The sequence below is a fragment of the Pipra filicauda genome, unplaced genomic scaffold (genome assembly GCF_003945595.2).
Source record: "Pipra filicauda isolate LSUMZ 115617 unplaced genomic scaffold, ASM394559v2 scaffold2_size9829703_pilon, whole genome shotgun sequence".
Lineage (NCBI taxonomy): Eukaryota > Metazoa > Chordata > Aves > Passeriformes > Pipridae > Pipra > Pipra filicauda.
Genome location: NW_024104421.1, coordinates 868 through 25982, shown reverse-complemented (window position 1 = coordinate 25982; position 25115 = coordinate 868). Strand labels below are relative to the sequence as shown.

Below are 25115 nucleotides of genomic sequence, written 5' to 3'. Positions count from 1 at the left end.
CGCTGGGGATGCTGCCTGGGGCCACCCACCACAAGGCCCCTGTGAATGTCCCAAACATGCATGTGCAAGAAGGCACCTGCTGAGGCCTGAAGCCATGGTCAGGAAGCAGAATTACCCAGCACCTGTACTTCTCCTGTCCCCCAGCCCCATCCCTTCCAGCCCCTCCAAAACATTTCCCTCTGCTCCCCCAGTCACCACCCGTCCCCCCCCTTGCTCTGCCCATGGCCACAGAGTGGCTGCTTGCACCCCAGGGACACATGGGGCACGGCTCTCTGCCAGCTGGAGAAGGCTTTATTTGCTCCACGTGTGGGAGCAGCAAGCTTTGGGAAGGGAGAGCCCCACCAGCACGTTGCTGGGAGGCACTGGGAAGAAACAGGGCAAGGTGAGGGTGTGTTTCCTGTGCAGGATGCTGGGAGCAGGCAGGAGCCCAGCCTGAGACTGCTACAGTGGAGAGCCTTGGGGATGCAGAAGGACAGCAGGCTGCAGGCAGCTCTGGGCCCTTTTCCCATCACTTGAGGCGGGTGAAGATGGAGGTGCCAACCCTGCGAGGAAGACATGTCAGGAGGAGGGGAGTGAGGGCTGTGGGGTGGGAGAGCCAGGACAGGGCTCAGCTGGTGGCTTTCCAGGTGTCCCTGTGGGATGGGACCTCTTCCCACATGTGGAGCTATGTGGTTTCCAGTGTCTCCTTCCCATGGTGATCCACAAAGCACTGGCCTACAAAGGCCGTGGTGGAGTCTGGCAGCGTTGGAGAGAGGCAGAGGGGGTTGAGAGCTTGCACCTCAAGACAGAGACACCTGGGCCACCTGATGTTGGCAGACAGACAGACAGACAGACAGACAGACAGACAAACACCACGCAGCACATTCCCTGGACAGAGAGATGGACCAGCCTGCCAGATTGGCCAGATGGGCTGGCTCCACATCACCCGGACAGACAGATGGGCTCCAACTCTGCCATGTCCCTCAGACACACAGGTGGACACCCCTGCCACCTTTCCCAGACAGACAGCCCCGCTACGCACCCCAGACAGGCACCTCTCCCATCAGCACATCCCAGGGCAGAAGCAAGTGTGTGTGGGCAGTCTGTGCCCACAGCCAGAGTTCCTCTGGACATTCTGAGTGCTGTGGGGGACCAGCTGGAGGGCTCCCCACTCCCAGCACGGGCAAGGTACTGCTGGGCCCCTGGCAGGGGTGACCCCAGGCTCTGCTTGTTGGTGGCTGTCACAGCAGTGTGGTAGAAGCCTGAGAAGGTGCCGACTGTGTTCAGGGCCAAGAGGGTCATGTTAGAGCTCAGCTCACTCCTCCACAGGCCCTGCAGGTCACACTGGGGACTGGGAGTTGTGTGGGTGCCTCAGACACTGCTGAGCCACGGTCCCCCCTCCAGCCTCACTGAGCAGTGGGAGGTGTGTCCCATGGCATGGCCCCTCCATGTGGCAGCTGGGAATGATGGCATGGGCACCAGCTGGGACAGCATTTCCCTCTCCCTGGGCAGGGCAGGGGAGAGCTGGGGGTGCTGGGTACTGCCCTATCCCAGGCCCAGGTGACCAACAGTGCCTACAAGGACAGCACAGTCAGAGCTGGCAGGCCCCTTGGTCTCACACATGCTGCACTGTGGCATGGCATGGCATGGCATGGCATGGCATGGTGTGAGAGATGGCATAGGATGGCACATCAGGGTACCTCAAGGCTGCATCAGAGCATTCAGCCCCTCAGGCAGAAATAACATAAACAATGTGAGCTGGGGTGGCACAGGCCAGCACTGCATGGCACAGTGAAAACATGTAAACCTCCCCCCCCAGGCCCTGCACACTCTGTCCCAGGGCTGGCAGAGCATGGCACAGGACAGCATGGCAGAACAGACTGTGGCACAGCACAGCACAGCACAGCACAACGTGGTACCAGAAAGCACAGCAAGAGCAGGCAGCCTCCTTGGCAGTTTACACTGCACCCCAGGATGGCAGAGCCTGCCACAGCAACAGCAGGCAGCCCTGTGCCTGCTCTCAGTGCACCACAGGGATGGTGGTGCACAGCATGGCACAGCCAGGGAGTGACAACCGCATCCAGCCACCCTCTTCCCTGTGGTAGCACAGCACAGCACGGCCAGACTCTGCCCCAGGGCTGCCCTTACCTTCCTGGCTGCAGCCTGGTGAGGGATGAGCAGGGCCAGGGTGAGCAGCAGGCAGCAGCTGAGGGTCCCCATGGTGTTGTTGGTGGTGGCTCTGCCTATGCTGCTGCCCCACGCCCGCTTGGCCCCTTCCATAGCAGGGGGGCTGTGGTTGGGCAGCGGCCGCTCCTGCGGGGCCTCCTGCCAGAGGACACCCGGTGGGAGATTGGCCACCGGCCATTGCTCCAGCTGAGCAGGGTCTGGCTCCCCTGGGCCAGGGGGGGTCCTGGGGACCATGGGGGGGTGGCAGGGCTGTAGAAGAGGACCCTGGAGGGTCACAGCAGGGGACACACATTGGGTCTCAGGTATGCTGACAGAAGGGACTGCGTGACGCCATGGGGAGAATGGGGGAACGTCCGTGCTGAGCCATGGAATTGTTGTCCAGAATAATTGGATTTGTTCCCCGGTGTGCAACAAGCCAATAATTACACACTCGACACAGACACTGGTCATTTATTTCAGAGTTGCACAAGCCTGGGTGTTCAGGAGTATTCCACAAATCAAGCACATCAGCTATCAGCACTTTTTCCTGTTTATACATTTTAGCAAACAAAGGCATTAATGTTCTTTGGCTACAAGTTACCTAGTTCTTCCATTAGTTAGTGTTCTATCTGCTATTCATTAGCGATTCTCTGATTTCTCCTGCTAAGTAGTCTGCAGGCTCACTCTTTCTCTTCTTTTGAGTCAGTGGGTTTCCAGACTCAGTGGGCAATAAGCCGATGGTCACGATCTCCCCCTGCCGGAATTCCTTTCTACCCAGTCGGAGCTGGTTCAGCACAGTTGCTGAGTTATCCATATTAGTTTCTTCCGTATCTTGGGGGTTCTGCCAAATGTCCTTGTGGCCCCTAAATGCTGTATTCTTTTGGTTCACTAGCAGTGGTACATCCTTCTTCCCAAGATTTGTTGACCTCCCCGTAGGTCTGAGATCATGGAAGCCTGTCCAGCCCTAAACCATAACGAGGCAATTCTACCAAGAAGTAATTTGTATTTCTAACACCCAGATGTCACTTAGAGCTTGTTAGCTGCTATCTGTTTCATGGATTAAATCTCCCTTTTTGTTGATCAGTCTTGAAAACATACAAAGATCAAACATCAAAGAACATACTTTCTTAAGAATGTTTTTTACATACTCCACAGTTTTCAACATCAAGACAGGAAACAGTGGAGCTTTGCAACAAAGCTTTATTGGGAGAAACAAGTGGTGGGGCAGGAGTGGGGGCTTCCCCCCCAGTGTTGCTGCCGGCCTGGGAACGCCCCTGCTGCCCTTCTCACTCCTTCTGCGACTGCACACGGGTGAAGATGTTGGTGCCGACCCTGCAGGGACACAGAAGAAGATGTAAGGGTGGCACATGACAACGTCCAAATGCCCAGCCAGCCCTGTATTCTCCCATAGCATTTTCACCTTAGTGGGACTGCAGAGGCTGTTATTTTGACATGCTTTTACCCATGCAGCAAGCAATGGAGTGAACTTTGCCACTGAACTTTGCTAAGTCACACTTTTACAAACTGATATTGAAGCTGCTTTTGCCAACACCTTTGACAGTGACGGTGCAAGCAACCCAAACCACTCATTTGTAACAGTTCCAACACCCCCCAGGGATGCATGGGGAATCTGTGCAGGGCAGGGACAGGGAGCTCACCTGGTGGCTTTCCAGTCATTTTCAAGGTTGTCCATGCGTGACCGCAGAAGCCACATGGTCTTCAAAGTCTCCTTTCCATCCTTGTCCACGAAGCATTGTCCCGTGAAAACGGTGATGGAGTCTGCAGGGACAGGAGAGGAGGTGCAGTGATGCATTGGCCAGGGTGTCAGGTCAGTGCCTGCCCCAGCACACGGGACAGTAGAGCCCTGCTGTGCCTGGCCCCTGGGACACTGGGGATGTGGAAAGCAGGCAGGAGGGTTCAGAGGGCTGGGGGTCTCGCATGGAAATGGGCAGACAGCTGTGGGCTTCAGTCTCTGTTGCATCTCCTGCCCACTGGGACTGGGAGGTGACAGCAGCCAAGGAGCTCCAGGGATAAGGCTGGGGGAGCATCAGGGGCACCAGAGGGGATGAGAGAGCACTGGTATAGTGCAGGGGAAGGCAGAGAATCAGCAAGGACGCTGCAGGGAGGGGCAGAAGAGCTTCCAGGGCATCGCAGTAGGGAGGGCAGGGCAGGTCTGGAGACACACCCGGGAGGTTGGGAAAGGAGAAGTACCTGAATAGCTCCAGTTGACAGTGAAGCCAAAGGTGGGCTGGCCCTTCCGGTTTTTGCGTTGCAGAGACCCTTGCAGGGGTGACACTTTGATCTCGTTCGTGGTGACTGTCACAGCCGTGAGGTAGGAGCCGGAGAAGACACCGTCTCCATTCACAGCCGAGATGGTCATGTTGGAGCCCAGGTCATTGACCCAGTGCCCGATCAGGTTGCACTGCAGCAGAGGGGACTCAGCACAGGTACCACAGCACAGCCTGCAGCCCTTGCTCACCCTGCCCATCCTGCCCTCTGCATCCCAGACCTGATCTTACCTTTTTTGGAGAGAGGCTGTGAGCCCCCAGGGCCAGGCTGAGCACCAGGAGGAAGACAGTTGCTTGCACCATCTCTGCAGCAGGCAGACAGCTGATGTACTTTGGGGATGTGCTCCTTGCAGGACTCTGCCAATGCTCCTGCTCCTTCTCCTTTTTATTGCTGCCAGGGCTGTGGGTGGCAGCTCTGGCCAGGGCATTGTGCAATCTGGGTGTTTCCAAAGTCTTGGTTCCTAGCCATATGAGGGGGTAATTGCAGCAGATATTCCCAGAAAAGACTGCTGGAAATGCCCCTCCTTGCTTCCCCTGCACCTTGCAGATCAAATCTGGCTTCTGCCAGGACTGTCGGCAATGGTGAGATGGGAAAACCCCTCTCTGGACCTGTTGTCCATTCTGCCACCTATTTGCCACATCACTGCTGTGCCCCGGAGTGCCAGGAGCCTTAAAGCCAGTGCACCTCAGGACTGGCCACAGCACACAGCTCACCCTGCTCTTCCTCACCAGACATGATCATGCAAACCCACCCAGCATCCGGATTCCCTCGGGATTTGTTTTTGGCCCTCCACACTCAAAGTGCCCCGTCCCCTCTCACCTGGAGCTGACATGAATGTTTGCTGCTCTTTTTACAAACTGGCTTGTGTTTCTTGGAAGGAAATTATTTAGTTAATGGAAAACCAATATTTCCTGAATATCTTAGACATTGCATGTTAATGCTGACAAAAGTTGTACTTACGCAGGGATTCTTGAATCTCTGTAAGTACATATTGTATAACTCCCCTTACGTTATAGTGGTTGCTGGCCAGGAAGGCTGAAGTGTCTGGGTTCATGCCAGAGTTTCTCACCCATCTCTCAATGTTTTTCAAGGCAGTCTCCAAAAATATGTTTTAATTCCCCCAGTCCTCATAGCAAGAGTTGATGGAGCCCTATTCACCAGGAAATAATCCTTTTCTTAAAATGGAGACAGGGCAGCTCTTGGCCACATCTCAGAAATACTTTTCAAATTTGTCTTTCTCTTTAATCTCACATTTGAGCCCCAGTTTCTCCCTGACAGTAAAATTCAATGCTATCCAGGCTGGAGAGCCCTGCATTTCTGCTGCTGGCTTCTCCACAACCTCCATTCCTCTCTCCAGGAGTCCCACAGCCCTCTGGCACCTTGCCTGCAAGAGATCCCTGTCCAGAGGGCTGGCTGCCTGCAGGACATTCCTACCCCAGTATTTGTTGTCTCAGAAATTAACTGCACAACCAGGTATGTTTTCCCACATAGCTGCTGTTTGCTCTGACTGTTTTTTGGCAAGCAGGTGCTGCCTGGAGTGTGGCCGACGTTTGTGATAAAGGTCAGGGTTGGTCTGGAAAGGTTTCAGGGGGCAAGAGAGGCACACATCGCCCCTCTCTATTACACCCTTGCCATCTGCCCTCTGTTATCACCCCCTCTCTATCACCCCCTTGCCATCACCATGGTTCAGGGAGCTCCTGCTCCAGCGGGGACCCTGGGGATGGGCAATGCAAGGTCTCCATGCCCAGCAACCCATAGCTCATTCACAGCTGTAGGTTCAGTTTAGCATCACACAAACCATATTGGTTATTTCTGTCCAAAATCTTTATTTTTCTTGTATGGAACACTCCCTGTCCCACCGGTGTACATTCCAGGGGCAGGGATATGTTCAGTGCTCAAGGAGGCAAATTTCTTGACCAGCCTCAGTTGAGTTAAAAATAAAACAAGCCAAGAGCTGGGCTATCTCCATGGGTTTGCACCTTCCAAAGGGCAGAGAGCAAAGCAGCTTGGAGCTGGCAATCATTGCTATGGCTAAATTCTGCAATGCCATTCCTGAGCCCTGGTGCAGCAGGAAGCGGGCAAGGGACGATGGGCAGGCAGGGAGGCAATGCAATGCAGAAAGCACTGAAGAAGCTAAAAATTGACAGGGCTGTGGTTTAAAACACATCAGTATCAGGAGTAACCATGAAAAATAAGGGTTAATCATAAGAAGTTATAATAAGAAGAAAGGGTTAATAAATAATTCAACTTGTTTCCTTAAACTGGGATTTAATCAGCCTTGAAAAACAATAGTACAGGCTGTACTGTAATGAAAATCTGTGACTAAGGACTGTCCTCCCTGTCTGCAGCTGTGCCCATGTAGAAGCTGCTGAAAGCTGAGCCTATCACATAAAAGCTTTATTGAGGTCATAGGGTCAAAAGAGGAGGAAAAGGCAGAAATATCCCTTTATATAGACTGAATACCCCAACCTTTGAAAAAAAGCCTGCAGACAGCCTGTTGCCTGGGGTTAAAGAACAATGCAGATGGGTTGCAGCAACACCAGCCATGCCAGAAGCTGTGCTGGCTTCAGTACCTGCTTTTGTCCCTTTCCAGCTGGATCAGGACATCACTGCTGCTGTCAGTAGCTTCCAACACAAGACAAGTGGAAGTGGGAACTGCAGGTGAGCCACACTGATGTCTCGGCACCCCCGTCCCCACCAACCTCACCCTGGGGATCCCAAGGGAGGGCATCTCTGTCCCTCTCCATCATCAGTGGCTCTGCCATGCCAGGATGACACCAGCTGGTTTGGGGGAGCCACATCCGGGACAGTATGTCCTTCCTGGATATTGTTATTCCTCTACCCACACGGAAGCAGGAACACTCCCCTGGGGAGTGAAGAAAGGCCCATGTGTCACCCACTTGACAGCATTGGGCTGCTGCAGTGATCCCCTGCCTGCACCAGCTTCCAGGACAGGCAAGCAGAGGATGAATGGTCACAACAGGTAGGACAGATAAGGGCAGCCCTGATGCAGTCTGGCCCTGCTGAGCCATGCTATGCTGTCCCAGGGTGCAGGGTGGCTGGATGAGGGGCTGTGTGCCCTGGCTGTGCCATACCATGTCATCTGATGAGCTGCATGCTCTTGTTGTGCCCTGCTGTGGCATCTGATGCCATCCCACTCCGTGCCATGCCATCCCACAAGCAGCATGAGTGACCAAGAGACTGCCAGCTCTGGCTGTGCTGCTCCTGGGGGTGCTGTTGGTCACCTCCCCTTGGTATAGGAGGGTATCCATCACTCCCAGCTCTCTCTTGCCCTCCCTGGGAGGAAGAGGTGCTGTCCCAGCCGCTGCCCATGCTGCTGGTCCCTGGTGCCACACAGAGGGGCCTTGCCAGCCCCATACATGCAGGACACATGTCCCACTGTTTAGGGAGGCTGGAGGGATGGCTGTGACTCATCAGTGCCCGAGGCACCCACACAGCCCCCAGTCTTCATTGCTGTCTGTCTGGGGACACAACAAGAAGGGCAGTGGATCTCCCTATCCCCCACCCTTCCCTAACGAGGCTGGCATAGCCTTCAAGTGCTGTGTTGACCGAGAAAGGAGAAAAAGGAAACAAGGTGCCCAGCCCTGGGCAGAATGGCACATGGTTTGGTTAGTGCCAGCCTCTGGCACAGCTGCTCACCACAGAGCCCTTTTCTGCCTCCTGGCCTTGCCCCCCTGCAGGCAGCAGAGGAGCCAGTAAGAGGCAGGGGGCAGGTCTTGCCTGCCACCACAGCTGGAGAGGTGGGTTGGTGCCTTGAGCAAAAGACCATGTGGCTTCTGCGGTCACGCATGGACAACACTGAAAATGACTGGAAAGCCACCAGGTGAGCTCCCTGTCCCTGCCCTGCACAGATTCCCCATGCATCCCTGGGGGGTGTTGGAACTGTTACAAATGAGTGGTTTGGGTTGCTTGCACCGTCACTGTCAAAGGTGTTGGCAAAAGCAGCTTCAATATCAGTTTGTAAAAGTGTGACTTAGCAAAGTTCAGTGGCAAAGTTCACTCCATTGCTTGCTGCATGGGTAAAAGCATGTCAAAATAACAGCCTCTGCAGTCCCACTAAGGTGAAAATGCTATGGGAGAATACAGGGCTGGCTGGGCATTTGGACGTTGTCATGTGCCACCCTTACATCTTCTTCTGTGTCCCTGCAGGGTCGGCACCAATATCTTCACCCGTGTGCAGTCACAGAGGGAGTGAGAAGGGCAGCAGGGGCGTTCCCATGTCGGCAGCAACACTGGGGGGAAAGCCCCCACTCCTGCCCCACCACTTCTTTCTCCCAATAAAGCTTTGTTGCAAAGCTCCACTGTTTCCTGTCTTGATGTTGAAAACTGTGGAGTATGTAAAAAACATTCTTAAGAAAGTGTGTTCTTTGATGTTTGATCTTTGTATGTTTTCAAGACTGATCAACAAAAAGGGAGATTTAATCCAGGAAACAGATAGCAGCTAACAAGCTCTAAGTGACATCTTACGAATTACTTCTTGGTAGAATTGCCTCGTTATGGTTTAGGGCTGGACAGGCTTCCATGATCTCAGACCTAGGGGGAGGTCAACAAATCTTGGGAAGAAGGATGTACCACTGCTAGTGAACCAAAAGAATACAGCATTTAGGGGCCACAAGGACATTTGGCAGAACCCCCAAGATACGGAAGAAACTAATATGGATAACTCAGCAACTGTGCTGAACCAGCTCCGACTGGGTAGAAAGGAATTCCGGCAGGGGGAGATCGTGACCATCGGCTTATTGCCCACTGAGTCTGGAAACCCACTGACTCAAAAGAAGAGAAAGAGTGAGCCTGCAGACTACTTAGCAGGAGAAATCAGAGAATCGCTAATGAATAGCAGATAGAATACTAACTAATGGAAGAACTAGGTAACTTGTAGCCAAAGAACATTAATGCCTTTGTTTGCTAAAATGTATAAACAGGAAAAAGTGTTGATAGCTGATGTGCTTGATTTGTGGAATGCTCCTGAACACCCAGGCTTGTGCAACTCTGAAATAAATGACCAGTGTCTCTGTCGAGTGTGTAATTATTGGCTTGTTGCACACCGGGGAACAAATCCAATTATTCTGGACAACAATTCCATGGCTCAGCACGGACGTTCCCCCATTCTCCCCATGGCGTCACGCAGTCCCTTCTGTCAGCATACCTGAGACCCAATGTGTGTCCCCTGCTGTGACCCTCCAGGGTCCTCTTCTACAGCCCTGCCACCTCCCCATGGTCCCCAGGACCCCCCCTGGCCCAGGGGAGCCAGACCCCGCTCAGCTGGAGCAATGGCCGGTGGCCAATCTCCCACCGGGTGTCCTCTGGCAGGAGGCCCCGCAGGGGCGGCCGCTGCCCAACCACAGCCCCCCTGCTTTGGAAGGGGCCGAGCGGGCGTGGGGCAGCAGCACAGGCAGAGCCACCACCAACAACACCATGGGGACCCTCAGCTGCTGCCTGCTGCTCACCCTGGCCCTGCTCATCCCTCACCAGGTTGCAGCCAGGAAGGTAAGGGCAGCCCTGGGGCAGAGTCTGGCCATGCTGTGCTGTGCTACCACAGGGAAGAGGGTGGCTGGATGCGGTTGTCACTCCCTGGCTGTGCCATGCTGTGCACCACCATCCCTGTGGTGCACTGTGAGCAGGCACAGGGCTGCCTGCTGTTGCTGTGGCAGGCTCTGCCATCCTGGGGTGCAGTGTAAACTGCCAAGGAGGCTGCCTGCTCTTGCTGTGCTTTCTGGTACCACGTTGTGCTGTGCTGTGCTGTGCTGTGCCACAGTCTGTTCTGCCATGCTGTCCTGTGCCATGCTCTGCCAGCCCTGGGACAGAGTGTGCAGGGCCTGGGGGGGGAGGTTTACATGTTTTCACTGTGCCATGCAGTGCTGGCCTGTGCCACCCCAGCTCACATTGTTTATGTTATTTCTGCCTGAGGGGCTGAATGCTCTGATGCAGCCTTGAGGTACCCTGATGTGCCATCCTATGCCATCTCTCACACCATGCCATGCCATGCCATGCCATGCCATGCCACAGTGCAGCATGTGTGAGACCAAGGGGCCTGCCAGCTCTGACTGTGCTGTCCTTGTAGGCACTGTTGGTCACCTGGGCCTGGGATAGGGCAGTACCCAGCACCCGCAGCTCTCCCCTGCCCTGCCCAGGGATTGGGAAATGCTGTCCCAGCTGGTGCCCATGCCATCATTCCCAGCTGCCACATGGAGGGGCCATGCCATGGGACACACCTCCCACTGCTCAGTGAGGCTGGAGGGGGGACCGTGGCTCAGCAGTACCTGAGGCACCCACACAACTCCCGGTCCCCAGTGTGACCTGCAGGGCCTGTGGAGGAGTGAGCTGGCCTCCAACACGACCCTCTTGGCCCTGAACACAGCCGGCACCTTCTCGGGCTTCTACCACACTGCTGTGACAGCTACCAACAAGCAGAGCCTGGGGTCACAGCTGCCAGGGGCCCAGCAGCACCCCGGTGCCAAGAGACACCCCACCTTCGGCTTCTCCGTGCACTGGCAGTTCTCAGGTACAGCAGTGCCAGCGATCCCCTGCCCGTGCTGGGAGTGGGGAGCCCTCCAGCTGGTCTCCCACAGCACTCAGAATGTCCAGAGGAACTCTGGCTGTGGGCACAGACTGCCCACACACACTTGCTTCTGCCCTGGGATGTGCTGATGGGACACTTTTCCATCTCCAGTCTCCACATAAATCATTCTACATTGATTCTCACTCCTTTATCCTTTGAATGTTTTTACCCATGCAGTAGGCAATAGAATGAACCTTGCCATCAAACTTTGTTAAGTCACGCTTTTGCAAACTGATATTAAACCTGCTTTTGCCAACACCTTTGACAGTGACACTGTAGGCAACCCAAATCCCCTGGGGGATGCACAGGGAACCTGTACAGGGCAGGGACAGGAAGCTCACCTGGTGGCTTTCCAGTCATTTTCAAGGTCATCCACGTGTAACCGCAGAAGCCACATGGTCCTCAAAGTCTCCTTTCCATCCTTGTCCACGAAGCATTGTCCCGTGAAAACAGTGATGGAGTCTGCAGGGACAGGACAGCAGCTGAAGCCAAGCATGACTAGGGTGTCAGGTCAGTGCCTGCCCCAGCACACGGGACAGTAGAGCCCTGCTGTGCCTGGCCCCTGGGACACTGGGGATGTGGAAAGCAGGCAGGAGGGTTCAGAGGGCTGGGGGTCTCGCATGGAAATGGGCAGACAGCTGTGGGCTTCAGTCTCTGTTGCATCTCCTGCCCACTGGGACTGGGAGGTGACAGCAGTCAAGGAGCTCCAGGGACAAGGCTGGGGGAGCATCAGGGGCACCAGAGGGGATGAGAGAGCACTGGCATAGTGCAGGGGAAGGCAGAGAATCAGCAAGGACGCTGCAGGGAGGGGCAGAAGAGCTTCAAGGGCATCGCAGCAGCGAGGGCAGGGCAGGTCTGGAGGCACACCAGGGAGGCTGGGAAAGGAGAAGTACCTGAAAAGGTCCAGTTGACAGTGAAGCCAAAGGTGGGCTGGTCTATTGGGTTTGTGAGGTGCAGGGAGCCCACCAGTGATGACTGCTGGATCTCGTTCGGGTGGTCTGCCACAGATGTGTTGTACAAGCCAGCGAAGTTGCCTTTTTCATCCACAGCCAAGATGGTCATGTTGGAGCCCAGGTCATTGACCCAGTGCCCGATCAGGTTGCACTGCAGCAGAGGTGACTCAGCACAGGTACCACAGCACAGCTTGCAGCTCTTGCCCACCCTGCCCACCCTGCCCTCTGCATCCCAGACCTGATCTTACCTTTTCTACAGAGAGGCTGTGAGCCCCCAGGGCCAGGCTGAGCACCAGGAGGAAGACAGTTGCTTGCACCATCTCTGCAGCAGGCAGACAGCTGATGTACCTGGGGAGGTGCTCCTTACAGGACTCTGCCAATGCTCCTGCTCCTTCTCCTTTTTATTGCTGCCAGGGCTGAGGGTGGCAGCTCTGACCAGGGCATTGGGCAATCTGGGTGGTTCCAAATTTACCAGCCATATGAGGGGTTGGTTTCAGCTGGTATTTCCAGAATCCCTTTGTTCCAAGATAAATGCAAGTGGACAGCTCAGGTGAGCTGCACCCTTATCCTGGTACCTCACTATCCTTCCAGTCTCACCACGGTGACCCTAAGGGAGAGCACCTTTGTCCCTCTTCCTTGGCTGTGGGCTCTGCCATGGGAGGACACCAGCTGGTCAAGGGGGGACTGCATCTGGGAACTTGCTCTTCCCAGACAACATTATTCCTCTGCCCAGGAACAATCCCCTAGGGAGCAAAGAAAAGACCATTTGTCACCTGCTGGCAGCACTTGGGCACCACAGCGATGTGCTGCCTGCATCAGCTCACAGAACAGGCAAGTGGGGAAAGGAAGGTCACAGCAGGCAGGATACGCTGCTTCCTTCCCCCAGCCCTCATGGCTATTAAGTATTAAGGGAGTTCTTTAGAATAAAAAAGATCTAAGGCAGAGAGAGTGAGCTTATAGCCCTGCCTGTGGTGTCCCCAGAGCTCTCCTGTCCTGCACTGTCATGTCATCAGAGATCTCCTTCCCTTCCGGTGGTGTCCCCAGACCTCCCCTGCCCTTCCTGTGGGGTGTCCCCAGACCTCCTTTGTCCTCCACCATGACGTCCCCTGAGATCCCCTGCCCTTCCTGTGGTGTCCCCAGAGATCTCATACACTACCTGTGGTGTCCCCAGACCTTCTCTGCCCTTCCTGTGGTGTCCCAAGATCTCCCCAGTCCTCCACTCTGAGATGCTCCTGCCCTCCCTGTGACATCTTTGATGCTCTTCTGACCTGCTGCTCAGGCCATGCTTCCTGCCCCATCCCGTGCTGTCCTCATGGACTCCATCACCGTCCAGAGGGGATGGGGCTCTCCCATCTGATGGCTGTCCTCTGGCAGGAGGCCCCGCAGGGGCGGTTGCTGCCCAACCACAGCCCCTCTGTTATAAAAGGGGCCGAGCGGGCGTGGGGCAGCAGCACAGGCAGAGCCACCACCAACAACACCATGGGGACCCTCAGCTGCTGCCTGCTGCTCACCCTGGCCCTGCTCATCCCTCACCAGGTTGCAGCCAGGAAGGTAAGGGCAGCCCTGGGACAGAGTCTGGCTGTGCTGTGCTGTGTTTTCCCAGGCAGGAGGGTGGCTGGATGAGGTTGTCACTCCCTGGCTGTGCCATGTTGTGCACCACCATCCCTGTGGTGCACTGTGAGCAGGCACAGGGCTGCCTGCTGTTGCTGTGCCAGGCTCTGCTCTCTGGTGCCATGCTGTGCTATGCTATCCTCTGCTGTCCTGTGCCACGCTGTGCCAGCCCTGGGGCACAGTGTGCAGGGCTTGAGGGGGTTGCATGTTTTCACTGTGCCATGCCTTGCTGTCCTGTGACACCCCAGCTCACAGTGTTTGTGGACAAGGGGCTGCGTGCTCTGGGTGTGCCCTGCTGTGCCATCCTGTGCCAAGCCATGTTATGCCATCCTACACCATGCCATGCCATGCCATGCCATGCCATCCCACAGCACAGCTTGTGTGACCGAGGGGGCTGCCAGCTCTGATGGTGCTGGCCCTGGGGGTACTGTTGTTCACCTGACCCTCATATAGGGCAGTACCCAGCACCCCCAGCTCTTCCCTGCCCTGCCCAGGGAGGGAGAGGTGCTGTCCCACTGGTGCCAGCAGTCCCAGATGCCAGGCAGAGGGTCTTTGCCATGGGACATGCATCCCACTGCTTTGTGAAGCTGAAAGCGGGACTGTGTCTTGGCACTGACCGAGCCACCCACACGAGCCCCAGTGTGACCTGCAGGGCCTGTGGAGGAACGAGCTGGGCTCCAACACAATCCTCTTGGTCCTGAACACGCCGGCACCTTCTTGGGCTTCTAGCACACTGCTGTGACAGCCACCGACAAGCAGAGCCTGGGGTCACCCCTGCAAGGGGCTCAGCAGCACCGGTGCCACCTGTACTTGCTCCTGCCCTGGGACATGGTGGGGGCAGAGCTGCCTGTTTGGGGTGGGTGGTGAGAGTGTCTGTCTGGGAGAGCAACACAGGCAGAATGGGAGCTTCAGGTAAAGCTTATTGAAGATGCCCTCCCATTGAGTCACAGGGTACAGAAATGACTCCCTTGCATACTAAACTCCTCCTCAGAGAGGAGTCTGGGTACAGATCAAGTCTTACCCCAGACTTTGTCAACTGTTTAAGTTTAAAGGATGATATAGGTGGAATTGAAACGTTGTACAACTTAGTCCCACAGGATTAAGGAGGGTAAACCAGTTATATATTTATAGAAATAAATGATTTATTATGATAATTAGACAAATATCTTTATTTAACTACACAGTATGGAAGCTACTATACTACTAGTATAGTATAATGCCACTATTTTGAAGCTATATTAAAGCCAGTAAAACCAATTGAGAAGTAGAATCTGACGCTACCCCCTCATAACAATGACTGGGGGCAAATTTTGCTCAGACTCAAGGAATAGCCTTGGGGTGTGTCCCCATTCCAGGGAGGAAACTCCACACACATCCCAAGCAGGGCTATGTTCAAGGATGTTGCTGTTAAAAAGTGGGACTGGGCTTTCATAGTATAAAATTATTGTCTGGCAGCCAGGTGTCTCAAGGCCAGTTGTGTCAGCTCAACAGCTTTAGATATGTTATCAGCAGTATCACTTGTGGGTTCCTTTATTTGATGCTTTACCAATCCGACCACATCTTTACCTCACTATTGGGGTGTTTAGCTTTAGAATTGATGAGTCACGCTCATTTCAGCCTTGTTCAACACCAAAAGCAGCCTGACATCCCCTTCTCCATTCACCACTGGTAGCTTTGCAAACAGGGCATTGTTCAAGTTGGTTTACACCCAGTCTGGCCAGAGTATCCCCATATACAGAAAGGTGGCAGGGGTGCCCCTCTCTCTGTCCAAGGGATATAGCAGGAGTCACACCCATCTATCTATCCACGGAGATCTGTGTGTCTGGGGACATGAGAGGAAAGGCCAACCAGGCTGTGGCAGCCTTCAAATGCTGCACTGGCAGAGCCAGAAGAAAAAGGAAGCACAGTGCCCAGCCCTGGCCAGAAGGGGACACAATTCAGTCAAGGGCTGCAGCCCTGTGACTCCACTGCTCCCCACAGAGGCCTCTTCAGGAGGAATGCTCTCTCCTCTGCTTCCTGCAAGGCAGGGTAAGGCCAGGAGCCAAGGAAGGAGCAGGTTGCACCTGCTGCCACATCGGAGTGGGCAGGCAGAGAGGCACATCTTGCTTCCTTTGGCAAAACTCCACAAGAGCCAGCCGCGATTTGGGCTGGCCCCATCCCTGCATCCCTAGCCCTCCAGGTCCAACCCCAGAAGAAAAAGGGAAGCAGCAAGGGCTCCCTCTTCTGGCCTGGTCCTCTGGCAAAGAAGACAATGAAGAATGAAAGGAGACAGCCAGACAAATTTATTAAGAACTTCAAGTGATTTATCCCCTTCAATGTGCTCCACTGCCTGCCCCCGGCACCAGCAGGGAGGGGGGCCATGGTACCAGACCAGGACCTGCTGCTTGGGCTCAGATTGTCACCGTCCAGGGAGCCGGGTCTCCCCTGGGGATTGGATCTGCCACAGGCCCTCCTGGGGCAGAGCCACTCAGTCTGTGCAGTGTCACCCAACCACAACCACCAAAGCCACGTGCCTGCGTGCACCAGTCCAACATCCTCACACACACATACACACACCTTTTATTCCTACAGGCCAGGTCCCCACCTTACCCAGCCCTCTGACTGCACAAGAGGACTCCTGTGCCACTGGGCAAGGGACCAGCCCCCGTTTGGAATGGCTGGCGAGCTTGCAGGCTTATCAGAGCCCTGAGCAATGGGGAAGGCGAGGCACAGGCTCCAGCAGCAACTCCTTAGCTCACACATCCCCCACACCTCTGGTCCCCCCCTCTTAGTGCTCAGCATCAGTGACTGGAGGCCCCTGAGGTCAAGGGCATGTAGTGGAGGTAGGGAAGGAAAAGAGCAATGGGAGTACTAGCACAGAGGGGGAGGGAAGGGTCCCTGCCTGCCATCTGAGGACCATCCCCAGCCCCTGCTGCACCCAGTGCCCCGCCCAGTGCCACCAGGCTCACGGGTGGATGGGGACCTGGCAGGGCGGTGCGGGTGCAGGTGCCCAGCCAGCCCGGCGCTCCAGGGCCAGCTGCATGCTCCAGATGCTGAGGGGCCGCATGTAGGCCAGCGAGCGGTACACCTTCTTCTCCCGGTAGGCCTCCGGCGTCTGGAAAGCCATGCCCAGCCGTTCCCACACCGTCCGGTAGCAGCCCTCCGCCGTACGGAAGCCTTCCTCCACCAGCCCCTGCGGCACAGGGAAGACGACCATCAGCAGCTTCACACAGCGCAAGGAGATGGCACACGCGCCCAGGGGGGCGCTGGCAGCGTCCCCACTCACCTCCTGGATCATGGTGGCAGCCAGGGCGTACACCACGCCGATCCACACCTCGTTGGACTGGACGCTGGAGGTGTCGGGCACCCCGTCGGGTCTCATGCCATTCACCGCCCCCATGGTGCCCCCTGCAAAGCCCAGCACGTTCTTCTCAAAGATGGTCCTGAGCGCGCTGACAACGTGACTCTTGGGGAAAACCTGAGAGGACAGAGATGGGGAGGGGGCAGCCTTGGGCTCAGTGCTCAAGCAGACCCTCAGCCTGGCTCTCCAGAGAGCAGGATTCAATTTCCTTGGAGGAAAAGGTCAACACTGCTCGCTGGGTCAGTTGACACAAATTTCCCACCTCACAAAAACAACCGCAGGAAGTGAAATCTCCTCTTTCCATGAAAACAACAGAACAAATCCCAAAATTGCTCAAGATAGAGATGCTGAATTTTATTCTACCTTCCTCTGGAGCAGGCTAACAGCTCATCCAACCAGTGCATCTCCAAAACCAGCTTCTCACCCACAGGCAAGGCCAAATGCCCTGCCATCTCCTGGGACTTTGCTTTGGGGACCTGGACACCCACACCACCCTCATTTCCTTTATGGGCACCACTTGCAAGATAGCAAAGATCCAGGCAGCTCATCAACACAACCCAGGGACTTGCCAGAGCCTGCTTGCCACTCTGGTGACACCAAAGCCAAGGGAAGCAGAGGCTGTGATGACACCAGCCAGGAGCTTGCCAGGGGAGGCTGGACACTTCAACCAGACACCTTGGCAGGTTCAAGGGAAAATCAGCAAATCCCTCTCAGCTCTGCTAAAGCCAAGCATCCACACAGCCATTCTTCCTCAGTCTGCCTCTGCAGAGAAGTCCACGGGCTGCTCTGGGGATCACCAAAGGGCTGGTGTGAAGCAGCCATCTCTGGCACAAGCTTTTGGGGCACAGTTTCCTCAGGACCGGGTCACAGGCTTCTCTTACATTTCATTACTGACTCGTGCACGCAGCAAGGACATGTTAATGAGGTTACAAAGAGGAGCGCTGCCAGCCAGGCAAGGGATCAAAATACATGGGAAAACACCTCGATGCTCACAGGAACAGAGGAGACCAGTTCATCAGTCCCACCTCCAGTGAGCTCAAAGCTCACCAGAGGGCAGGGAAAAGTGCCACCTTCAGCAACACAAGTCCAAGGCTAGGAAAGGCAAGGGACAGTCTGGAGTGCACCACCTTCACTGTTTCCTCCCCAGCGGGTATTACTGCAGGTCTGGGCCAGATCCTGCCTGGAGCCCCAGGCACAGCCCCAGTCCCACACTGGGATAAACACAGGAGGGCCTGACCCCAGGTCCATTTCATATTAAAGCCCACAGTCTTCAGCACAAACTCCCAAGTCAGGTCCTCTGAACTCTCCCCTCTGATTTACCAACATGTGGCAACAAGCTCAGTCACTCTGCACCTGCACTTAGTTAATGGGAATCCAAAGGGAAGACGGACCTTGCCTAAGTGCTTTGAAAGAGACAATATTGTGTTTCTCCACGTGGAAAACCACTTGGAATGGTCTGCATGTGTGTGATGTTCTCTGGTGGCTGAACACAGCCACCACCTGATGCCAGTGTGAATGTGTGGGATCGGGGCACTGGTTTAGGATGATCCTGGGAATTCCGGCTAACTAAAGTAAAACACCAGGTCCTGTTTACAAGAGAATATGAATAAAAGGGGAATGCTGAAAAGGATGGGTGGACAAGTCCCAAAATGGGACTCTGTGTGTGTGCAGCTCCATTTTTCTTTCAGTGCCCATACAACAGATGATGAAGTGGTTCATCACCCTCCCACACACAAAGTCACTCCTTCCTTCAGTCAGCACACTTGTCTACCTCTCCATCATCACCAGAAAGCTTTGGTCTGACAACTGCCCGTGAGGCACAAATAATCCATACAACGGCTCTCCGGTGCTCAGCTCTCTTCCAGATATGGCACCACCAGCTCTTCCCACCCAGCACACCTGAGGAATCTGCAGTCAATTCTTCTCTTGCAACTGAAGAGCAACAGACTGGAGGGACCCAAATAAGCCATAGTTCTCTCAGGTACGGATTTCAGTTTTTTTACGGCAGCAAATAACATGTGGAAAGTTCCATACACTTTTTTCTCCTGTTTTTAGACGCATAGTGTTTTGGGAGCAAGTTCTGTTGCTGGCAGCTGAATCCTGGCATTTATAACTATGAAACAGTCATCGCCAACCAGGTAGGTGCAGCAGGGTATGCAGGGGGAGTCAGTGGCACTGCAGCAGTCTGGGTCATCGGGACATCTGTCATTGGGCTCATCTCATTCCCTACATGTGTTCCTCTCCTCTCCTCTCCAGTTCACTGTGTGCCTGCATTCCAAGGGGCAGACAGTTTACCAGCAGGTCTTGTCTGTGGAGAGACCCAGCACTCTGCAGAGTTGGAACTGGGGCTACTGTGGCCACTATGCCTTTTACCATGCCCTGTACCCCCGGGTCTGGATGGTCTATGAGCTCCCGGGGCAGAAGGTGGTGCTCACTTGCTGACAGGTCTCTCCCTTCATCCCCCATGACTATAAGGCAAGGAGGTGATGACATCCCAAAGGGGTCTTCAGCTGGGGAAGAGATGGAGGATTTGGGACAGCTCCTGCCATAGAGACCTGTGCCATGGATCCGGCATCCCTCTCCAGCTCCTCTGCTGTGCCCAGGACTTGCAGACCCCCAGTGTTGCTGTCTCAGCATCTCTGTGCCCAACACTGGATGCCTTCTTGCCGAGCTGAGGGTGCACAGGTGGCTCTTGTCTGTCGTGGGAGAGCCCCTGGTCTTGCCAGCTCTCTCTGTGCCCCTTGCAGAGGAGACACATTTGGCTGTTTGCAGACCCTGGTGCTTTGGCTGGCCTTGGGGGCTGCTTGGTGGTGGCCTGAGCAGTGTTGGAACAGAGCCTTTTGCTGGGCTGTGGGAGGGCTGAGCTCACTGGGGTTCCTTCCCAGTCCTTTCTTAAGAGGGTGTTGACAGTTACATGTCTCCTGCTGAGGAGGGCCTTGGAGCAGCCTGGTGTGCCCTCAGCCCTTTGCAGAGGGCTGTGATCTCACAGCCAGCATCAAAGAAGAACACTGGGAGGATTGGGCTGAGACAGAGGAGCCTGAGCCATGGAGGGTCATGGCAGTGGAAACACATTGGCCTTGGGGATGGTGACAGGTGAGGCAAGGGAGTGCTGTGGTGGGGACAGGGGAATAGCGGGGCTGGTCTGCGACAAGACAGGAGACAGTGTGTGTTTGCAGCAAAGCTTTATTGGCAGAAGCGGGTGGTGGGGCAGGAGGACAAAATGTGTCCCTGGCACTGCTGCTGGCCTGGGAACTCCAATGCTGTCACCCTCACTCCTTCTGCTTTTTCAGGCGGGTGAAGACATTGGTGCCAACCCTGCAGGGACGGAGAGGGAGGAGATGTAAGGGTGGGACATGGGAGTTGCCAAATGACCGCCCAGACCCATATTCCCCTGAAACATTTGCACCTTGGCAGGACCCCCAGTGAAGCTGTGCACAAGCACCCAGCCCTCTGTCACCTCCACACTTGCAGCAGCTCTGCCAGGTGCTCATCACCACTGGGTGGGAACACCAACCCCCATTCCCATTCTGGGACCATTCAAGAGTCCTTGTTGGGCCTTTGGCTTTAGTAATGCCTCTCAGGTGGTCAAGCTCCCCTTGAGCTTATCAGAAACACTGTCCATACCACAAAGTATTGTTGCTAAGGAAAGAAACAATACTCTGGGAGCCTTGGGATGTGATTTGCCTGAATCATATCCTAATTGCTGGACTTGTGAAAAATTCCCATAAGTACTGTCTTGGACCATGTCCAGGATGGAGATGGACTGATGACTAAAGTCAATCATCTTACGACTCTACAACAGCATTCCTAAGTGAGGCCCCTCAAACTCTGCTGGACCCCCACAGGTGTCTGTGCCAACATATCCCTCTGAGCACATCTGTGAATGGATGTAAACTCCCTATAGCAAGTGTAGTAGGACTGCTGCCAGATTGGATCTATAGTTAAATCTCTCTTGCAATTGTGGCAAAGCATCCTAAAGCACTTTAGGATGTTAAATCAATCAAGGATTAAATGCTGTCAAATCCTTTAGACAGAAAGCACTGAGCAAGTCTTGGACTAGGATTGGAGTCAGCCACACCTAGGATCTCTCAGCAGTTCTGAAAGCAAGGGGGACCTCTCTGAACTCCAGTGGGATTCAATGGGAGCATCTCCCTTACCCTTTTCCATCTCCAGTCTCCACATAAATCATTCTACATTGATTCTCACTCCTTTTTCCTTTGAATGCTTTTACCCATGCAGTAGGCAATAGAATGAACCTTGCCATCAAACTTTGTTAAGTCATGCTTTTCCAAACTGATATTAAACCTGCTTTTGCCAACACCTTTGACAGTGACACTGTAGGCAACCCAAACCCCCTGGGGGATGCACAGGGGACCTGTGCAGGGCAGGGACAGGGAACTCACAGAGTGCCTGCCCAGTTGTCTTCAGTTGTGTTCATGTGACGCCGAAAGAGCCATATGGTCTTCAAAGTCTCCTTTCCATCCTTGTCCACGAAACATTGTCCCGTGAAAACAGATGTGGCCTCTGCAGGGACAGGACAGGAGGTGCAGTGATGCATTGGCCAGGGTGTCAGGTCAGTGCCTGCCCCAGCACACGGGACAGTAGAGCCCTGCTGTGCCTGGCCCCTGGGACATTGGGGATGTGGAAAGCAGGCAGGAGGGTTCAGAGGGCTGGGGGTCTCACATGGAAATGGGCAGACAGCTGTGGGCTTCAGTCCCTGTTGCATCTCCTGCCCACTGGGACTGGGAGGTGACAGCAGCCAAGGAGCTCCAGGGATAAGGCTGGGGGAGCATCAGGGGCACCAGAGGGGATGAGAGAGCACTGGCATAGTGCAGGGGAAGGCAGAGAATCAGCAAGGACGCTGCAGGGAGGGGCAGAAGAGCTTCAAGGGCATCGCAGCAGGGAGGGCAGGGCAGGTCTGAAGACGCACCCGGGAGGCTGGGAAAGGAGAAGTACCTGAAAAGGTCCAGTTGACAGTGAAGCCAAAGGTGGGCTGGTCTATTGGGTTTGTGAGGTGCAGGAAGCCCACCAGTGGTGACTGCTGGATCTTATTCGGGTGGTCTGCCACAGATGTGTTGTACAAGCCAGCGAAGTTGCCTTTTTCATCCACAGCCAAGATGGTCATGTTGGAGCCCAGGTCATTCGTCCAGTTCCCAATCAGGTTGCACTGAAACAGAGGTGACTCAGCACAGGTACCACAGTACAGCCTGCAGCCCTTGCCCACCCTGCCCACCCTGCCCTCTGCATCCCAGACCTGATCTTACCTTTTCTACAGAGAGGCTGTGAGCCCCCAGGGCCAGGCTGAGCACCAGGAGGAAGACAGTTGCTTGCACCATCTCTGCAGCAGGCAGACAGCTGATGTACCTGGGGAGGTACTCCTTGCAGGACTCTGCCAATGCTCCTGCTCCTTCTCCTTTTTATTGCTGCCAGGGCGGTGGGTGGCAGCTCTGACCAGGGCATTGGGCAATCTGGGTGGTTCCAAATTTACCAGCCATATGAGGGGTTGGTTTCAGCTGGTATTTCCAGAATACCTTTGTTCCAAGATAAATGCAAGTGGACAGCTCAGGTGAGCTGCACCCTTATCCTGGTACCACAGTACCCTTCTAGTCTCACCACGGTGACCCTAAGGAAGAACAGTTTTGTCCCTCTCCCTTGGCTGTGGGCTCTGCCATGGGAGGACACCAGCTGGTCAAGGGGGGACTGCATCTGGGAACTTGCTCTTCCCAGACAACATTATTCCTCTGCCCAGGAACAATCCCCTAGGGAGCAAAGAAAAGACCATTTGTCACCTGCTGGCAGCACTTGGGCACCACAGCGATGTGCTGCCTGCATCAGCTCACAGAACAGGCAAGTGGGGAAAGGAAGGTCACAGCAGGCAGGATACGCTGCTTCCTTCCCCCAGCCCTCATGGCTATTAACTATTAAGGGAGTTCTTTAGAATAAAAAAGATCTAAGGCAGAGAGAGTGAGCTTATAGCCCTGCCTATGGTGTCCCCAGAGCTCTCCTGTCCTGCACTGTCATATCATCAGAGATCTCCTTCCCTTCCGGTGGTGTCCCCAGACCTCCCCTGCCCTTCCTGTGGGGTGTCCCCAGACCTCCTTTGTCCTCCACCATGACGTCCCCTGAGATCCCCTGCCCTTCCTGTGGTGTCCCCAGAGATCTCATACACTACCTGTGGTGTTCCCAGACCTTCTCTGCCCTTCCTGTGGTGTCCCAAGATCTCCCCAGTCCTCCACTCTGAGATGCTCCTGCCCTCCCTGTGACATCTTTGATGCTCTTCTGACCTGCTGCTCAGGCCATGCTTCCTGCCCCATCCCGTGCTGTCCTCATGGACTCCATCACCGTCCAGAGGGGATGGGGCTCTCCCATCTGATGGCTGTCCTCTGGCAGGAGGCCCCGCAGGGGCGGTTGCTGCCCAACCACAGCCCCTCTGTTATAAAAGGGGCCAAGCGGGCGTGGGGCAGCAGCACAGGCAGAGCCACCACCAACAACACCATGGGGACCCTCAGCTGCTGCCTGCTGCTCACCCTGGCCCTGCTCATCCCTCACCAGGTTGCAGCCAGGAAGGTAAGGGCAGCCCTGGGGCAGAGTCTGGCTGTGCTGTACTGTGTTTTCCCAGGCAGGAGGGTGGCTGGATGAGGTTGTCACTCCCTGGCTGTGCCATGTTGTGCACCACCATCCCTGTGGTGCACTGTGAGCAGGCACAGGGCTGCCTGCTGTTGCTGTGCCAGGCTCTGCTCTCTGGTGCCATGCTGTGCTATGCCATCCTCTGCTGTCCTGTGCCACGCTGTGCCAGCCCTGGGGCACAGTGTGCAGGGCTTGAGGGGGTTGCATGTTTTCACTGTGCCATGCCTTGCTGTCCTGTGACACCCCAGCTCACAGTGTTTGTGGACAAGGGGCTGCGTGCTCTGGGTGTGCCCTGCTGTGCCATCCTGTGCCAAGCCATGTTATGCCATCCTACACCATGCCATGCCATGCCATGCCATCCCACAGCACAGCCTGTGTGACCGAGGGGGCTGCCAGCTCTGATGGTGCTGGCCCTGGGGGTACTGTTGGTCACCTGACCCTCATATAGGGCAGTACCCAGCACCCCCAGCTCTTCCCTGCCCTGCCCAGGGAGGGAGAGGTGCTGTCCCACTGGTGCCAGCAGTCCCAGATGCCAGGCAGAGGGTCTTTGCCATGGGACATGCATCCCACTGCTTTGTGAAGCTGAAAGCGGGACTGTGTCTTGGCACTGACCGAGCCACCCACACGAGCCCCAGTGTGACCTGCAGGGCCTGTGGAGGAACGAGCTGGGCTCCAACACAATCCTCTTGGTCCTGAACACGCCGGCACCTTCTTGGGCTTCTAGCACACTGCTGTGACAGCCACCGACAAGCAGAGCCTGGGGTCACCCCTGCAAGGGGCTCAGCAGCACCGGTGCCACCTGTACTTGCTCCTGCCCTGGGACATGGTGGGGGCAGAGCTGCCTGTTTGGGGTGGGTGGTGAGAGTGTCTGTCTGGGAGAGCAACACAGGCAGAATGGGAGCTTCAGGTAAAGCTTATTGAAGATGCCCTCCCATTGAGTCACAGGGTACAGAAATGACTCCCTTGCATACTAAACTCCTCCTCAGAGAGGAGTCTGGGTACAGATCAAGTCTTACCCCAGACTTTGTCAACTGTTTAAGTTTAAAGGATGATATAGGTGGAATTGAAACGTTGTACAACTTAGTCCCACAGGATTAAGGAGGGTAAACCAGTTATATATTTATAGAAATAAATGATTTATTATGATAATTAGACAAATATCTTTATTTAACTACACAGTATGGAAGCTACTATACTACTAGTATAGTATAATGCCACTATTTTGAAGCTATATTAAAGCCAGTAAAACCAATTGAGAAGTAGAATCTGACGCTACCCCCTCATAACAATGACTGGGGGCAAATTTTGCTCAGACTCAAGGAATAGCCTTGGGGTGTGTCCCCATTCCAGGGAGGAAACTCCACACACATCCCAAGCAGGGCTATGTTCAAGGATGTTGCTGTTAAAAAGTGGGACTGGGCTTTCATAGTATAAAATTATTGTCTGGCAGCCAGGTGTCTCAAGGCCAGTTGTGTCAGCTCAACAGCTTTAGATATGTTATCAGCAGTATCACTTGTGGGTTCCTTTATTTGATGCTTTACCAATCCGACCACATCTTTACCTCACTATT

At 54.8% G+C, this 25115-nt stretch overlaps 5 protein-coding genes and 1 pseudogene across 5 annotated transcripts; 1 reads left to right on the top strand and 5 right to left on the bottom strand.

Moving 5' to 3' along the window:
• Positions 1-276: 276 nt before the first annotated feature.
• Positions 277-2199, bottom strand: LOC113991760 (annotated as a pseudogene).
• A 946-nt stretch (positions 2200-3145) lies between these two features.
• On the bottom strand, positions 3146-5043 carry LOC113991753 (avidin-like). The gene is made up of 4 exons (XM_027728312.2): positions 4665-5043; positions 4357-4567; positions 3804-3924; positions 3146-3477 (listed from the first exon to the last, which is right to left on the bottom strand). Exons 1-4 carry the CDS (start codon positions 4734-4736, stop codon positions 3432-3434), a joined length of 450 nt encoding a protein of 149 aa, XP_027584113.2. The 5' UTR covers positions 4737-5043; the 3' UTR covers positions 3146-3431.
• Positions 5044-9870: 4827 nt separating this feature from the next.
• LOC113991761 (avidin-like) lies at positions 9871-11229 on the top strand. Its single transcript, XM_027728318.2, has 3 exons — positions 9871-9942; positions 10747-10957; positions 11192-11229. Exons 1-3 carry the CDS (start codon positions 9871-9873, stop codon positions 11227-11229), a joined length of 321 nt encoding a protein of 106 aa, XP_027584119.2.
• A 122-nt stretch (positions 11230-11351) lies between these two features.
• On the bottom strand, positions 11352-12302 carry LOC113991755 (avidin-like). Its single transcript, XM_027728314.2, has 3 exons — positions 12216-12302; positions 11908-12118; positions 11352-11476 (listed from the first exon to the last, which is right to left on the bottom strand). Exons 1-3 carry the CDS (start codon positions 12285-12287, stop codon positions 11352-11354), a joined length of 408 nt encoding a protein of 135 aa, XP_027584115.1. The 5' UTR covers positions 12288-12302.
• Positions 12303-15926: 3624 nt separating this feature from the next.
• LOC113991756 (non-lysosomal glucosylceramidase-like) lies at positions 15927-17611 on the bottom strand. The gene is made up of 2 exons (XM_027728315.2): positions 16844-17611; positions 15927-16750 (listed from the first exon to the last, which is right to left on the bottom strand). Exons 1-2 carry the CDS (start codon positions 16955-16957, stop codon positions 16523-16525), a joined length of 342 nt encoding a protein of 113 aa, XP_027584116.1. The 5' UTR covers positions 16958-17611; the 3' UTR covers positions 15927-16522.
• Positions 17612-20187: 2576 nt separating this feature from the next.
• Positions 20188-22269, bottom strand: LOC113991762 (avidin-like). The gene is made up of 4 exons (XM_027728319.2): positions 22183-22269; positions 21875-22085; positions 21322-21442; positions 20188-20233 (listed from the first exon to the last, which is right to left on the bottom strand). The coding sequence occupies exons 1-4, from the start codon at positions 22252-22254 to the stop codon at positions 20188-20190; spliced, it is 450 nt and encodes a 149-aa protein (XP_027584120.1). The 5' UTR covers positions 22255-22269.
• Between the last annotated feature and the right edge of the window lie 2846 nt (positions 22270-25115).